The sequence below is a fragment of the Aquila chrysaetos genome, chromosome 4, assembly GCF_900496995.4.
Source record: "Aquila chrysaetos chrysaetos chromosome 4, bAquChr1.4, whole genome shotgun sequence".
Lineage (NCBI taxonomy): Eukaryota > Metazoa > Chordata > Aves > Accipitriformes > Accipitridae > Aquila > Aquila chrysaetos.
The window spans coordinates 722,534-739,533 of NC_044007.1; the positions used below are offsets into that span (position 1 = coordinate 722,534).

Genomic DNA, 17,000 nt, shown 5'->3' on the forward strand with positions numbered 1-17,000 from the left:
GAAAGTCAATGTTCTGTGAGTCGATGGAATCTGTGAAAACCTGGGAAAAGATTGGATCTTCCCCTAAGTAGTTCTCTCGCTTTTTTTTGTTGTTGTTGTTAATACAGACTGTGATACAGAAACAAAGTAGTTGATTATCCTCAGGCTCACTCAGGTAACCAGTAGTTGATGACTCTCAGCTTACTGTGTTTAATTCCTTTCTTTTAATTTCCTCTAGTAATAGATAGAAGAAACAAGCTGTAGGGGTTCAGGAATATGGATCTCTCAGTGGTTGCAATAAGGAAAGGGATCTTTTATATGCTTTTGAGGAGAAATCAACTCAGTAGAAAGCAGAAAAATAAACATAAGGGGGAGATAAAGAAGCAGAACATGCTTTTTAAAATACATAGCTTCTAATTTGACTTCTTTTAAAGCTAAAGTCTTCTAATTTTATTTGTGATTCCTTGACACACCTTTTTTTTTTTTTTTTTTTAATAACTTTCTCATCTTGGAAACTTCTCTCATCCCTACAGCTAATGTTAATGATTTAAACCTCCCCCTGGGTGCAGTCACTGCAAGTCTGAAAGCCAGGATGGCTTTTAGGTGTTTACCACGTCCTCAGCATCAGATGCTGTGACAGCCAGGTTTCTGCCCTGCCTCATCCATAAATCTCGTCGTTTCCTCAAGTGTAACGCCGCTTTCTATTCAGAGGACTCTCAGATTTGCTAGAGGCCAAAAGTGTTCTGGGAAAGTACCCCAGTCTGCTTCCTCTCTCACCAAAACCTCTCCTCTCGGCCTCAGGGGCAGCCTGCTGAGCTGGATTTTCCAAAGGGCACGCAGATAGAAATGCGTTTTTCTCATTGTTTCAAATCAGTCAGTGCTTCTCACATATAAAGATGAGATCGCACCCGACTGGATTGCTGGGCAGCAAGTTTAAAAGGCAGATATCTCATAATGTCGCTCACAGATTGTGTAATCGCTCCTCACAATGATGGTGCGCAGGCCAAAACCGTAGGAGAATTTGAAAAGAGTTCAAGGAGGATGGGTTGTTTTCTTATAAAACACAACATCTGGATATAATTTCTGCCCTCGGAAGTACCAACACTGCTTTTTGCTGGTAGAAGCTTGTTAGGGAAAGTTGGTGTTGTCTTGCTTAGACTTTTCCCCAAGTGTGTGAGGTGGCATCTCGTCTCCCTGGACCTCGGTCTGACGTGGGACAGCAAGTCTTGTTGACTCTGCAGCAGATTCCTCCATTGAAACAACCAAGTTGAAGTATATTTGGGATACAAATAATAAGACTAGTTGAAGACTAGTTTATTTGTGACATTATTTGCTACGTTTACCTTCCTCTCCAAGGCATACACTCAACTAGGAGTTGGCTACTGCCAAAGAGTGCCGTCTTTGCATCTCTGCTAGTGATTGTGGGGCCTCGGTGAGTGGATTCAGCTTTTTGTCCTCTGCGGGTTGTTTTTTGTTGGTTTTTTTTTCCCTGGATCTTTTTCCATTGAACTTGTGAGTTTTAGTGGCTCATCCTGCTGCTGTTCCTGCTGGAGGTAATGGGAAAGTGTACCTGGGGATGGTAGGAAGAGGGGGACAACCTTTGCTTGCAGCAGCCACCTGTTTAAATTGAGTTACTTGGAGGGTGGATGGCTTGTGAATCTCTGGAGGCCAGGAGATGCTCTGAGGAAACAGCAGTGCATTTGTTCTGCTCCTAGAGAAGCTCCTGCTTAGGTATGTGGCTGCTGTCATGCATAGACCTCTGTTCTGGCTTGGTACGCAGCTCCTGGGTTCACATTGAACCGTCCCTGCCTGCTAGTGTTAGGTTAACGGTTGGACTCCATCTTAAGGGTCTTTTCCAACCTAAACAATTCTATGATTCTATTCTAAACTGACAGAAAATTGGTTTTGCTTTTACTTCCGTGGTCTGGCACGTTGTGGGCTTGGGTGAGCATCAGGGCCGGCAAAGGTGGGTCAGGGCTGCTCCTCGGCATCAGCAGGGTGCTAGATTGGCATGACCGCAGGTGAAACCATGCCTTACGGTGAAGGTCTGCGAGATGGCCGTGTTCGTCTTGCCATGGCTAGGTACAGGTGGTAGTTTTGGCCCCTCCTAAGTTAAACCACCTCAGCGAAGAGGCAAACAGACGCCCGCTCAGAAGCAGGCAGGGTCGGGGCTTCCCCTTGGTGGTGGTGGTGAGTCCGTGAATCGGCACGAGCTGCAGCGTACCCCTTGAGAGGTTTGCAGATGCAAGAGGGTGGGGGTGAGGTGGGGAGGGTTGCGTTATCTCCCGATCTGCCCGGGTTGTCCTGTCCTCCTGGTGATCGTTGGACCCTCTGCTGAGCCTCTTCCACCTGCTGAAGAGAAAGAGCTGAGCTGGTTCAGAGGGGTCCTGGGGGCTGCAACTGGCAAAAGGTAAATGAGGGATGGAGCAAGACCTCCCTTTTCTTGTAGTTGTTACCTGGGTTTTTTTGGCTGGCCCTCCATCTTGTGAAGTCATGTCTTCAGAACACCCCCCATTAGAGGGAAGGGATGCAGGCTTGGGTAAGCCAGCCGCTAACACTTTGCTGTTGTGTTACTCATCTTGAAGGGAACATCACGTTCAGAGCCATCAGCTTGGTTCTCTTCACCTGGGGAACAGGGGCAAAAGAGGTGTGGAGGGAGGGCATGGGAGAACATGAAGAAGCTCCTCACAGGGAGAGTTAGGAGCAAGCAGTGAAATTTGGTGTCCCACTGTTGTGGTCTAACCCCAGCCAGCAACTAAGCACCACACAGCTGCTCACTCACTTTCCCCCTCACCCAGTGGGACGGGGGAAAGAATTGGGGAAAAAAAAAGATAAAACTCATGGGTTGAGATGACAATAATAAAAGGATTGGAATATACAAAACAAGTGATGCACAACACAATTGCTCACCACTTGCCGACTGATGCTGAGTTAGTTCCTGAGCAGCTATCCCCCCCCGACCAACTCCCCCCAGTTTATATACTGGGCACAATGTCACCTGGTATGGAATATTCCTTTGGCCAGTTTGGGTCTGCTGTCCCGGCTGTGTTCCCTCCCAACTTCTTGTGCCCCTCCAGCCTTCTTGCTGGCTGGGCATGAGAAGCTGAAAAATCCTTGACTTGTTGCCCAGTAGTGTTTATACTAACAGAAAACATCAGTGTGTTATCAATGTTCTTCTCATACTGAACCTAAAACATAGCACTATACCAGCTACTAGGAAGACAATTAACTCTATCCCAGCCGAAACCAGGACACCCACCCAGACAGTCACTCCTGTCCAAGTCTTATGCCTGAATTTAGAATATGCTAAGCTTAGGTTTGTGGAACCTAAGCGTCAGCCCTTGTATCAGCAGTCTAAATGTTACCACCTGCTGCTGGCAAAACCCCTGTCCCCATTTCTGCTCCAGCAGAAGCCCGGATTCCAGTAGAGGAAAGTCCATGCGGTGAGGCACGGGTTGCTCCGGCAAGGCCGTGGATGTTGCAGTCCAGACTAGTATGGGCATCTAAGTGACCCTGAGGCTTGCCCTGATTTAGACCTGGAGAGGTGGCTGGACTATTTGAGAGGGTGACTCAGACTTGGAAAGCAACCACACGTGGAACAGCAAGCCCTCCGCAGCACGCTGATCTTCAGCAAAGTAGGAGTGAGGTGCTGTTTCCGTGCTGTCGTGTTTCAGTCTGATGGCTCTGTTAATGCTCTTGGACAGTGGAGGGGAGCAGAGTGCATGAAATAACTTCATCAGTGACTTGTTTTGCCCGTAAACATGTACATGCTTTCTGCACAGCTTGCCAAATTCGAGGCCAGCTCTCATGAGGTCAGTGCCGAGGTCCTCGCCTGCGCTAGGAAAATTACTCTTTGCTGAAACTGTCTGTCACCAGTTGGGTCCTTCACGAGCGCTGGAGATTCCTGGTGACTTAACTCTCGGTGTGCAGGAGACACCGCTTCCCTTCCTGCTGTTCTCAAAACCAGTGTTATCTCACGGCAAGGTACTTGCTTTGAGGAAGTCTTGTACGGAAAATCTGAACGTACAGCTGGAAATGAGGAATGTGCAGAAGAATTGCAACACTGGCATGCTTCTAAAGTGTGCTGATTTATGGTCTGTGAAAGTTAACTGAAAATTGGGGAATCAGAAGGAGGAAGGGTTTATAGCTGCCAAGCAGCAAACAAGGGAAATGTGAGGTTTCATCTTATATTTAATGCCTCACATGCATAGATAATAGCAACTTTCATGGTTTTGCAAACGGGAGTTGATCCAGTCTGGTATATAGGTGAGGGTTTGTTAAATAAGGCATTGGACTTTTAATAAAATAAAGTTCAACCATTGTTCAGAGCTTTTTATGTTTGAATTGCTTATTTTCAAATTCTGTATTTGCAATGCAAATTCAAAGTAAAACTTACTCCCGTTAAGCATGGCGGTCAAAATAAAGTGCATATTTTTACAAGGCAATGATATCTGTAATCGTGTTGGATTTCCGATTGAATTTACATTCAGGAACATGTGCCTTTAAAGGTCATTTTTTTATCTCAGTCAAGCTAAAAGGTACATTTAGAATCACAAGGCGAAGGTCCAGGGTTAGGTAGGAGGTTAAAGTAAGAGACTTGCTAAGAGCTTCAAGAGGAGCACTTAATGGAAAACCTCTACTTAGAGCTGAAGAGCGCTGGTAGCCAAAAAAAACTGGAACTGTTCTAAACGCTGTTTGGAACAGGCTTTGAGGTGGTAATCTGCTGACACATTGCAAAACTGAATATTCAGAAACTGTCCTTTGAAACCTTGGCTTTTCAGGTTTCTGCCTCAACCATACCTTCTCCCTCTTTAAATTACTTTGCCAGAACTTTTTGAATACAGATGACATTGCTTGTCCTCTTCCCGAATGGCGCAGGAGCTCTTGGACCACTTCAAGGAGCAGTTTTCCAGTACAGGGATGTTTTTCCAGCAAAGGCTGTGTAGCAGTAGTCCTGCACTGTCTTGCTCCATGCTCATTTATGCCAGACACTTCGTTTCCTTCCTAAGTGGCTGCCCTGCCTTGCCGTGCTCCGGCAGCAGCTGGTGGATCTAACCACGTGCTTCTGCTACAGGATTGCTTGGTTTTGGTCACAGGATCCTGCCCCACATTTGCACTGACTCTGGTTCTTGTCAGACCCTTTTATGGACTGCCTTAACATGCCCATACCTGATTTTCTTCCTTTTCTGCTGTATTAGGGTTAAGGCTGCTCATGGAGGTGTTCGATGGGAGCTGCCGCTGGCTGAGGGTAAGTGCAGATGTGGACGATGGAGCCGGGGAGGCAGAGCAGCCCGCTCACCCTGTGCCAGCAGCGAGTCGTGCCGTGGTTCCTTGTACCTCGTTGAACTGTAACCTCGGGAGAGAGATTCAGATAACTTGTGTAAACTCAAACGTGGTTATGTTTTGTGTGGTGACGTTGGCTGCAGTTGCTAATCGAAACGATGCAATCAGAGTTTGGGTCAGTTTGATGCAGAGCTTGGAAGAAACTTTAACCCGGTCGATGTTGATGGTTTTCCCCATTTTTCTGGATTTTGCTCATCAGAGAGGAACAATGCTGTCAACTCTGCGCATGGGCACTTGGTGCTGAGCACGTGGAATGCTAAAATGTTAGTTATAACTGGTGATTAACACGAATAAATTACTTCAGTGGTTGATCTGCTGTGGAACTTAAAAATCTAACTCTGTTATATCCCATAGTAATTATATAAATTACTAGATAAATAAAATCTACTGCAGGTCCCACTGTGCTATTTGGTACATCCTCCTGCCCACTATTCTTGATTACAGAGGCTGTCAGCCTCACTCAATGAAAATTTCTGGTTTGACCCACAAAGGAGTGATTACTCTAGGTTTAGGACTCCCTGGTCTAGCCCAAGAGGATTTCTGTTCTTGTGATACCACTTCCAGCACAGCGTGTTTTCACTTTCAGTTATAAAGAATAGTGAATAGCTAATTTTAAATCTCTTTGTATACAGAGAAGTTCCTTCTTTACTTTTTTTTTTTTTCCATTAGCAATGTGTTTTTCACAGGCTATACCTCCTCTTACCTTTAATATCTTTTATAAATAAAAGTGCAGCTATCTTTGCTCAGCTCAAAGCTCTAATCTACCTGACTCCAGTAACTGCTGCACAGAAAATGTGTTACCCGTAGGCAGGTAAGGATCCACAAAGCGAGTGAAGAACCAGCAAAAAAGAAGGGAAGTGTGTTGTTTGAAAATACTTTAACGTTTAGGGGAAGTTACTAGCTGGGCTTCTCAAGGTTCTTGGGGTCTGTCTGCTGTAGTTCTTCTCACGACGCTGGCACAAAAAAGGAGTAGCTGTGTGAAGTGAAATGAATAAAGTAGGAGGGCGTCAGTATCGCAGAGCCTTATCTTGCAGGGAGAATTGAGTAAGTCCTGAGAAAGCACTTAATTTAGGAGTGGTATGACCCTACTTGTATGAGATGCAAGGTCACGCAAGTAAGTGATTTTCGCTGTCTTCTGGGAATTCGTTAGTTAGGCCTGCAAATAGTTGTTTCTTTCTTACAAATTTGATCAGGGTACTTTTCCTGCTTCAAAACCAAAACCACACTTTGATGCTTTTTTTTTTTATGCTTGTGCGTGTGTGAGCTCAAGTTACCTGATCTGCTTCACAGCATGGTCCCCAAAAACCAGCCGCGTTTTGGCAGCACTGCATTTGAGTCAGGAACAAGCAGTGGTGGTGCCTGAATACCTTAAGCTGATGCTTTGATGTAGTTTAGCAATATGAAACCACGGTCTGAAAGTTATGTTTCCTTAGCCCAGCAAAACAACAGCTGGGAAAAGATAAAGCCTAGATGAGTGGGATCATGTGGGTATGACCTTCACTTAACAATTGTGACTGAGAAATAAGGAGGGTTCTGGGTCTGCGCTCTAGTAGGCCTTATGGCATCAAAAAAGAAGTTTCAAGATGGAGTAAATGTGTGAGTCCCGCAGTCCCCTGCGATAGCTTGGGGCTGAACCTGGTCACCCACAAGGTCTCTTCGCATCCTGCGCTGCACGGATAAGCGAGATGCTGCTTTATTACCTCTCTCCCTGCTAGCTCTTCCGTTGCAGGATTTCTCATTCTTGCCTTCCCAGGAAGACAGTGCGTAGCGGGAGCCGGTGATGCTCTGCCACGCTTGAGCAGAATGGGGCCAGTAAGCTGAAGAAACAATGTTAAGGTGAACAATGAAAAAAAGAATTGATCTTTGATCGGTCTGTTTAGTGGGTGGCTTGTCTGTAGTTGCTAGAAAAAGGCCTGGTGTTGATCACCAGCTTTGACCTTGGTTCTGCCAGTGCTGTGCACACGGCAGAGGATTTTCTGGTGGAGCGTGCTTTTAACTATCTGTCAGAAAACTTCCTGCTCTGCTGGTGTCTGAACTCTGGGTAAAGTGGTAAAGTTTCACCCTGGAGATTGCTTGCATTAAGTCCCCTTGTATATAAGATTGTCAGCACCTTACAGATTTGTTTGGATTTTTTTCTTGTAAGCTAAAGCTCGTCTCTTCCACGCCATTCTGTGCACGCAAGAGGAATGTAGTCAGAACCCAGGTGGTGACAGGTGTCTAACAGTGGTGTAGCTGAGCTTTATGAAAAGTCAGCCTTCAAAAAGTCAAATTTCAAATCTCCGTGCTGGAAATGGCGACTTGTTTAGATTTTTGGACTGGAGCAAGATTCTCTTTTCATCGCGCCGAAGCTGGAAATAGTGCCATGATTGAACGTAGCTTGTGCGCAATCAACACCAGCACGTGCTCTTTCTGTACAGTGGTAGAGAAGGAGAATTTCTTTCCTAGAATTAAATGACTTGTTTCCCAAATGTGGCATGAAGAGTCTGTAAACTGTTTCCCGCAGAGGTGAACACATGGCCACGGAGGACTGGGTTTGTCACATGCAGCCTGGATTGCTGAAATTCAGTGATTGTAACAGCACGGTTTCTTGAGCAGCTGAGCCAGTGTAGTGATGAGCCCCTCCTTGTCTTGTCTCCAGTGCTTGTCGGATGGGCTATGAACCGGTTCAGCTCCTTACGGGTTCCTTCCAACTTGAGATATTCTATGGTTCTGTGAGCTGTCTGGCCTCACAGGAAACCGCTGTAAGGTTTCTGCTGCTGAATTAGCAAGTTGGATCAGGTCTTGGGGAAGAAAGCGAGTGGAATCTGTGGAGCATCATGGTCTGTGCAAGGTGATGAGAGCATACAGCTGAGATCAAAGGGAAGGGGAGGGAGGATGAATTTTTGGTTGCAGCACACTGATGCAGAGGTTCTGCTCATCCTGCCTTATCCCACCCTGAAACTAAATACGACGATGTGCGTAGACCCCAACTAGCATGCTAACTGGCTGTGCCAGCTGTCGCAAGTACCTCAGATCCAGGACCTCCAGTTCCTTCATTGGAATGGCCAGCTTCTGCTGCCACACTTGGTATCAACTTCACACACTGAATTTTTGTATTTCTAGCCAAAAGTATGTAGGTATTAGCAAGGATAGGCATCACCGTGTGGCCTTGGCTCTCAAGCAGCTGTAAGAGGATGGTGTGCTGTGTCTAGCAGCAGGCACAGTCACCCAAGGTAGCGTACCGATGAGTTGTGTGGCAGGTCACACGAAGGCTGGCTTTCACTGCGGACACGGTCAGCACTTTGGTAGCCCCAGTGCAGGCACACTTAGACACAGCTCAGCTCCAGATTAGTTCTTATGAAAGTGTAAGTGTGCTAAACTTGACAGTTATTATTAGCACGTGGTGAGAGATACTTCTAATTGTGTCACTTTGGTTCTTGCTGCTTGGGTCTAGTGACTTCCCGACCATCTTCAGCCCAGCTGGGTACAAATGCTTCCCGGTCCAACGCTGCCTACGGCAGCCATGCTGCAGTTGGCAGGTGGGTCTCCCCCTTTAACGATGTACGAAGGGCGTCTTCTAAACAGTAGGTCAGGTGCTGATAGCAGAAAGGTTTATTTTTTGTGCGTAAAAAGGTGTGTCTTTCAACAGTCGCATCTACTGGAAAACGAGGCCAGTTCATTTTCCTTTAAGGCAGCATGTCAGCATTTCTGCTCAAAGCAGTGTTTGTACCTACCCTTGTACCGACACAGGGTTGTGGGGCTGCACGTGTAACTATGCTGGGGAACTGCTCCTAGTTAAAACTAACTAAACAAAAAACTTAGGTCCTGGAATAATTTAGGTGAGACGGGACTTCTGGTGGTCTCTTGTCCTAGCTCTGGCTCAGAGCAGGATCTGCTATGGGCTCAGACCAGGTCGCTCTGATCCTGACCCAAACTTGCTCCTCTGTATCCCAGCCCCTTGTAGGTGATGCTTGTGCCTTGCGTTATGACTGGGCTCTGCTCCTGTCTCTCCTTCCCTTAGAGCTGCTGGTCCTCGCTGCTCCCCGACACCTCGAAGCAGTCTCTCCCCCAGGCTGAACAAGCCCTCCTCCCTCAGCTTCCCCTTTCCAGCCCCATCACTACTGCTCAATCACTGACCTGCTGAATTTGCTCCAGTTTATCTATGTCTTTGTGGTATTGGGACCCAAGACTCTACACGCTGTCCGGGCAGTATTTAGCGGATGCTGTGTAGAGGGGGATAATCCCTTCCCATGATCCACTGGCTGCGCTCCTGCCCGGCCCAGGTTGTTGATTCATGCAGCCCAGGGTGTGTTGGCCCCTTCCCTCTTGCGAGGGCACGCTGCCGGCGTGCTCGGCTCTGCCTGCCAGGACCCCCAGGTCTTCTACACAGCCAGGGCCAGCGTGACAAACTGCTTTTGTTGTGGTCAGACGGAGCAGTTAGTGCCGGGCTCCAGGAGCTGAATTTCTCACAATTTCTTCAGGTTTCTCACAAAAGTTGCTGTATTTGGAACAGGAGGAATACATGTTTCAGAGTGGGATTCATGACACCCAGCAAACTGCGAGTCTTCTCTGGCCCCACCACCATGCATCTTATCCAAATGCTTATTAATCTCTGAAGTTGTGCGTATGTCCCTCGAGAAGCCCAGGGAAACCCATTCCGTCAGCTCTGGCTGCTTTAGGCAGGCAACAAGCACACTGCTACCTAAGCCTTCAGGTGCTTTGGTTCGGTCAAGCTTCTTAGTTGGCACTTGACGTGTACAAACGCTGAGTAACCTGAAGGGATGAAAGCTCCTGAGCCAGTTTGGATCCTGCCACGCTGGCACCGATGCCTGAGGCTGCAGTCGTGTAGTCTGTGCTTTTGCTGTGCTAGTGAAAGGGTTTGTTGTGTCCTGTTGGTGGTCCTTTGGCTGGAGATGGCGTCCTTCTTCCCTTCCCTCTCTCCCTCCCCTCCCAACGTGTCCATTTGCTGGAGCGCTCCCCGAGCAGCTTCCATGACCTGGGTTCGACGGCAGCTCCAGCAGCATCCAGGACGCCTGGTCTAAGAAGGAGCCAGGGAAGGCAAGCTGCCTCCAGCAGCGTCCGTCTGGGAAGTCCATGTCCATCTGTCCCCGAGGCCCCCGACCTGCAGCGAGGTGTCTAAGGGCTGAGCTGCCTGGGAAGCAAAGCCCGAACCCTTGCAGATCACACGCGGTATTTTAAGATCGGTAAGGTGGTACCTGAGTGGAAGGGGCAGTGAGTTGTCCTGCTTGCAGGCTGGAGCCCCACAGCCTGCTGTGCATCTGGGACTAAATGTTTTTAAGTAAAAGATAGCCATCCTGGGGCTGGAGTGCTCTGAGTTGGAGCCGCTTCATAATGTGTCTCGTCTTTAGGGTGGAAGGTGAAAGAAACAGGTAGATTCTTCTAATTCCCGGGTTTCCGAAGCTTAAACAAAGTACTACTCCGTTGTTGCAGAGGCATGAGGAATGTCTAGTTAATCTTCATTGCTGGGACGTAAGAGAATTTCATGGGGTTAATCTTGCTCTCAACAGTGGTGGAGCCAGAAAGTTCCGGGGGGGGGCAGGGGAGTGTTCTTGTTTGTTTGTTAAATATCTCAGATGATAGCTATAAAAGTTTTCATAATTTTAATGATCAGATTTAAACTGGAGTTTGAGAATTGTCAAATCTCATGCTAGCCTCACAGATTTGAACATTTAAGTTTTTAAAATAAACGCTAATATTGTCATCCCCCTTTTTTTTTTTTTTTTTTTTTAAATATCTTCCGTAGTTGATCAGCTTTCATTTTGTAAGGATTTCATTTTCTGGTGTGACTTTGTAAGACTGATAACATTACTTGTTTTTTTATGCTAAGTCATGGTTTTGCTGCTGTCCCTCCCATCTGGATGATTTCGCTGCGCAGTGACGTTTGCACCGTAGGGATCAGTATTTCCATTTTCAAAATAGGTCTGGTGTGTCAGATGTTGGGAAATAGTATTGAACCTTTTATTTGTTGCTCTAAAGTCAATATTTTCCTGGATTTTCCTGCTTATTTCACAGACTTAAGTCTCTTATAAACTGAATGTCCAAATATGTAGAAGATCTTAAATTATACTTTAGAAATGAGTTTTTCTTTCTTTCTTGATCCAGTGGTAAGTGACCCAGCTTCTGCGGTGCTCTGAGCTGAAGCCAGCTTCATGTTGGGCTCCAGAGCGGTCATGGTTATCAGAGCTTCCAGCTCACCTGGGCATGACTGCAGCACTTTTTTTTAAACTTTCTGATTTTCTATTATTTTTTTTTAAAAAAAATTGTGTTCAGCAGTACATTAATCAGAAATAATGAATATTTAAAAATCACTTTGCCGGTTCTTTTAGAAGTTTTCGAACTGGGGCCTGCCTACTGATGATGATAGATGGAGAACTGTTGGCCCATGTTATTTCTAGCCCATTATCTGCAGAGGAGCTGGAAGATGCGGTTAGCAACAGGGCAGAGTGAAGGGATTCCTCAGATTAGTTTGATGGGGGAGGAGGGAATGCCTGCAAGTACTTAAATGTGTACTGTCCAGTGTCTCTGAGTTCCATGTATAGCACGGAGGATGGAAAGGCAGAAGCAAGACAGATGATCAGGACTGTCCGTTGGAAGAGAAGATACCTTTTCAGCAGCTGGTTTTTGGATGGGTCACTGCTCTGAATGCTGCTGCTCACAGCTGCTGTGCTGGTAAAACTGCCCAACCATTCCTGATGGATTCACTTGAAGGTGGTAAAGAGGAAAACCTGACTCTTCAGAGAGGGGCAGCAAGAAGAGGCATGCTAAAGGATTACTCTGGACATTCAGGTCCTCGTCGTAGATAGCAAATAGTATGGTCTGGGGGAAGGAGCAGAAGGTACAGAGCAAAATTTTGGTGTGAAACCTCTGAAACTGTAGGACTGTATCAGGAGCTGGAGGGGCTGGGAGGGTTCGGGGCAGCTCTGGGGCCGGAGGCTGGTGATGCTTCTGAAGGGAGGGCTGCAGAGGGGTCTTACCCTGTGCACAGCTTTAATGTTTTCAGATTCATGGCTCTACTTGTAACTGTATGTGAAAAGGCTTACAGCCTTCATCCTCAGTCCCATTCTGTAATTTTTGGCCCCTTGTCGTGGTTTAACCCCAGCCAGCAGCTAAGCACCACGCAGCCATCACCTGGTATGGAATATGCCTTTGGCCACTTTTGAGTCAACTGTCCCAGCTGTGTTTCCTCCCAACTTCTTGTGCCCCTCCAGCCTTCTTGCTGGCTGGGCATGAGAAGCTGAAAAATCCTTGACTTAGTATAAACACTACTGGGCAACAACTGAAAACATCAGTGTTATCAACATTCTTTCATACTGAATCCAAGACATAACACTATACCAGCTATTAGAAAATTAACTCTACTGCTGCCAAAACCAGGACACCCTTAACGTCAGCCATTCAGTGCCATCAAGAATTGATTAACAGCAAAGTTTGAGCAGTTTATTGCATTGTAGAACTACTATCACTTCTGTAAACAGAGTGAAAAGATGTTTGCTAAACACAAGTGCCCTTCTGCAATCTTAATTCTGAAATGGTCATTGAGGGTTTTTGTTAAACGTCCTGCTGCAGAGCATGTGTAGGCAGCAGGGAGAGAAGCAAGTAGCATGTGGTGGCTCATAAGCACCGCCGGGACTAGGAAGGAGACTTTTCTACACCAACCCTAAACTCGGCCACTTTCCCTAATCAACTGACTTTTCTTCCCCAGCATCAGTTTCAGAAAATCTTTTGGAGGCTCCTCCTTTCTTTGTCCGCCAGAAGAAGAAATGGTGTCTCAAGCCTGCGAGACTTTGCAGAAGGAGAATGGGAAGAGCAGAAGGGTGCCAGTGCAGATGTGGAGACCTGGAGTATGCAGTGGGTGGTCAGAGCCTGTCTAGACTGGGAGGGAGTATGGTGCTGGCCAACAGGTTGAAAATGTTGTTACATGAGTCATTTTGACTTCATGTTGTCCCCCTCTTAGGGAAAGCTGAGGCTTTTGACAAAACAACCTGATCTGTGCTAAAATGTTTGATGATGTCTGAACCGGACTTGGCACACGTCAAGGTAAAAGTATACCGAAATTACGCAAGATAAGCTGTATTTCATTTACTGTCAGAACTTTTGCGATGCCATGTGGAGAGATCCACCTGCGTTGTTTCTTCCCTTTCAACAAACCCCGATAACTGCTGGAAAATGATTCAACCACTGCGCTGTCCTGTTGGGTCACATCCTTAACACCCAAGTGTGGTTCCAGCAGGCAAAGCGGGCAAGTGTCAACAGGTGAATTTCAGCTTGGCGGGGGGGGCACTTCTTCCAGTCCTGGGAGCTGAGATCCTTGTGTTTGCATCCCCTAACAGTGAGGGAGGAGTGGGATTTAGAACAGGCCTCTCATCCCCTTGCTGCAACATGAGCAGTCACCCCAAGAAAGATGCTTAGCCTCATTGGTATAAGCTATTTGATTTTAAGAGGAGCATTAATGACTAACTAGTCTGACCCTCATGGTTTGAAGTGCTTTGGAAATGATTCTGAAGAGGAGAGTAACTAAAGTCATAAAAGTAAATGGAAATGTGATAAAATAGAACATAGACTTAACAACAACTGATTGTACCTCCTCACCTCTCCTCTGGACATGAAATCCTTTTCTGGATAAAGGAATTGGGGGAGATCTAATGTGTCTGGACTTCTGCAAAGCATTTGATACTCTGCTGCATGGAAAATCATAAATGAAAGTGCAGAAGCTGAGGATTAATATAAGAATTGTGGGGGAGGGACTGGATAAAGCAGAGACAACAGTTTTTGGAGGGTGGCTGCAGTCTGGAGAGAGGTCATGGCAGAGCTGCTCAAAGATCAAATCTTGGAACAGTCTTTTTGAATGTGGTTTTTATAATGGCTTTGGCACAGAAGATGTGTTGAGAAAATTTTCACAAAACACTGTTGGGCTTTGTTAACACAGCGAAGGTTTGAGATGCCGTGCAGAAGAAACCAGACGACCTTGAGAACTGGGATAATAGAAATGAGGCAGAATTTGGTTAACGCTTGTGCAGGGTTGATTTAGTCCTAACTGTGCAAATAATCCTGTCACTTACAGACAATTTAATTCAGGTTGGTTTCCCTGTAAACTTCTTACATATCTTAGACCCCTGCCCTTCCAGCTTACTCTCAAGTCTTCTACCACTTTGCAGCAGCAGCTGCTCTCAGCAACAGTAGCCGTGTGTTGGTCATGTGTGGACTAACGCCAGGAAGGGAGAAGAGCTGGTTAAGTGAAAGGTAGTTGGTGTGAGTGCAAGAAAACATGCATAAGCCGGCCATCAGCAGTCTGGAAATGGGAGTATTTCTCATACTTGCGGAGATAAATGCCTAAGTGGTACAGTGTTAAAAATAGAAGTTTTAGGATGAGTCTCAAACAATGTTATGAAGGAAAACACCAGTGTGGTGCAACAAATCCGGGTTGTAAAGCAGCCTGTCTTCAGGTCTTTCTTCCTCCCCGCTTCCTTGGAAGGAACAGGTACTGCGTTGAGACTTGGGTGAAACTCCTTGAAGTTGATGGACAGAATGGCCATCCTCCTATGAAAATAGAGGAAAATCTGTTATGCTTGTTAGCAGCATGGATAGACTCCTGTGGAGTAGCTAAACCTGGGAAAATTCACAAGGCTGGGCAGGAGAAGTTAGGTGGGGAGGCAGGCTGGGGGATCTGGACATAGATAAAGGAAGCAGAGTATTTTGGATGCGTCGATGTACAGCAAATGACCAGAGAAGACCACCAGCAAACTTGTTTATCCTTAGGGGGCAAAAAAGCAAGAACTCTGGAGTGGAGCAACTCCAGCAAAACAAAAAACCTTGGAATGGGACTCAAAGATGTCTTATTTATTGTGGGTTGCCATCATTAGGAGATGGCTAGTGTGCGCTTCCTTCCTTCATTGCCATCTATTGCATTTTTTGCTATTAGAGTCAACCCAGAGTACTCGTAAGTATTGGATAAAGAGTAAAGGACCTTAATGAAAACAAACACTGAAACGCAGGTGAATCCTCTGAATGAGTAATGAAACTCATCCAAAAAGCCCAAACTGTCAACTTTTAATAAACCCTTACCTGGTTTTGTTATTGGCAGGCAGAATCTTTTGTGGTCTGTTTTAGGGTGGTGGTTTGTTTTGTTTTTTTTTTTTTAATAGTAGTCTTAATTCTTTAGGATTAATGCTGGATTGAATTTGCCCAGTAACTTTAAAAGTAAGACATGCCTGTCTGAAAATCATCTCGTGGATGTTGGGTCTGATACTCTTAAGTCAGTTCAGAAGACCTTGGCCTCATCTTTTCCCAGGAGGTTCATGCTGGGACTTGGAGAGTGTCTGCAGACGCTGGTGGTGTTTAGCGGTCTGACAAGAGTGCAGTTTGGAGCACAGTAACGGGCGAGGGGGCTCTTCTGACCTTGTGCAGCAAGACCTCGTTTAGTATGGAAGTAGCAGCCCCTCCTTGTGAAGGTCTTTTCGTTGGGTCACTCGTGAATTGGGGGGGACTGGAGTTCTGGAGGCACCGTCCCTCTGCTGTCATGTGGGTGGTCTGGCCTGCTGCTTTTCTGTTGAGCTAAAAAGTCTGATTGCTTCATGGCCGTGCAATGACTTGTGAGTGTCTTGTTGGGCTTGGCTCTCCTCTGGTGCTCTGCCAGCGCTGTGTGCTGGTGATACGTGGGACCATATTAGCAGGAGGATGGAGTGGGAGCAGGACTTCGTCGTGGAAGAAAATCTGGGTTGTAAAAATGCATTCGGCGTTCTTGTGTCCCTTTGCCAGAATGAAAATCCCTTCTTTTGCTGTTTTGCAGATGCTTATGTTGACAGTATAATTCCTGCTCAGCATGCCAGAAGGGTAATAGAAACCATACTTGATAAAACAGCACCACAGACCTGAAAGCTAAGTGGCTGAAATGTAATCCCGACTACTAGTCAAGATAGTTATAGTAGTCAAAATAACTTATTATTCTTGGCATGCACTGTTCTGTTGGTGATAACTTGTTTTCCAAAATCTGACAGCAGAAGTACCTCAGGGTTTAGAGGGGCAGGAACATTTCCTCCTGTCTCCTACCTATTCCTACTTTTTAAATCAACATGTAGAAAATGTTTATCAGTTGCAGTGAAAAATTAAAACTCATTAGTCAGTGCTGCTCTCTCTCTGCCAGCAACATCATGTGTTGCTTTCAGCTGTTCCAGACCTCGTCTGCCGTGTCTGCATGGGCACGGCGAGCTGCCCGAGACTGGCAGGACACAGAATTGTCTTCGTTTGTTTGCAGATGTTGATGTTGAAAATCAGACTAGCCTGGTTGTCTTAATTTGCTTGGAAGATCGTTGGCTGTTGCTGTAGATACAAAAACAACTTAATTGGGACAACTTGGGGAATTATTTGTAGTTCTGCAAACCGAGGTTTAATCTTTGTAGCCTGCTTAACCTCCTGGGTTGCTTTTTTAAGTCTCTGGGGAGTTGCGCTCTGCTGGTTCTTCCACATTAGCAGCTTGATCACAGCGTAAAGAGTTATCAGCTGTCTGCCTGTTCTTGATAACTGATGGATGCATGTTGTTCTTCTGGGCTGAGTGCAAGGAAATGTGATTTTGGCCAAGAAAGCTCCGTGGGCAGTTACCCTGGCTCAGCTGAGATGCAGCGATGTGCTAAATGCTAACTGCATTGGGAGCTGAAGGACGTTGTTGCGGTCCCTCTGAGCTG

At 46.3% G+C, this 17,000-nt stretch overlaps 1 protein-coding gene across 5 annotated transcripts in view; it reads left to right on the forward strand.

The window, feature by feature from the left end:
* HSF1 (heat shock transcription factor 1) overlaps positions 1 to 17,000 on the forward strand; it is a 71,832-nt gene that overhangs the window by 2,611 nt on the left and 52,221 nt on the right. The window contains exon 1 of one of the 5 annotated variants that reach the window (XM_041122936.1): positions 5,178 to 5,227. The exons of the other annotated variants lie outside the window; for them this stretch is intronic. Within the exon in view, the coding sequence (XP_040978870.1) occupies positions 5,192 to 5,227 (36 nt within the window). The 5' untranslated portion in view covers positions 5,178 to 5,191. Of the gene's footprint in view, positions 1 to 5,177; positions 5,228 to 17,000 lie in introns of those variants that run through there. 5 annotated transcript variants of the gene reach the window in all.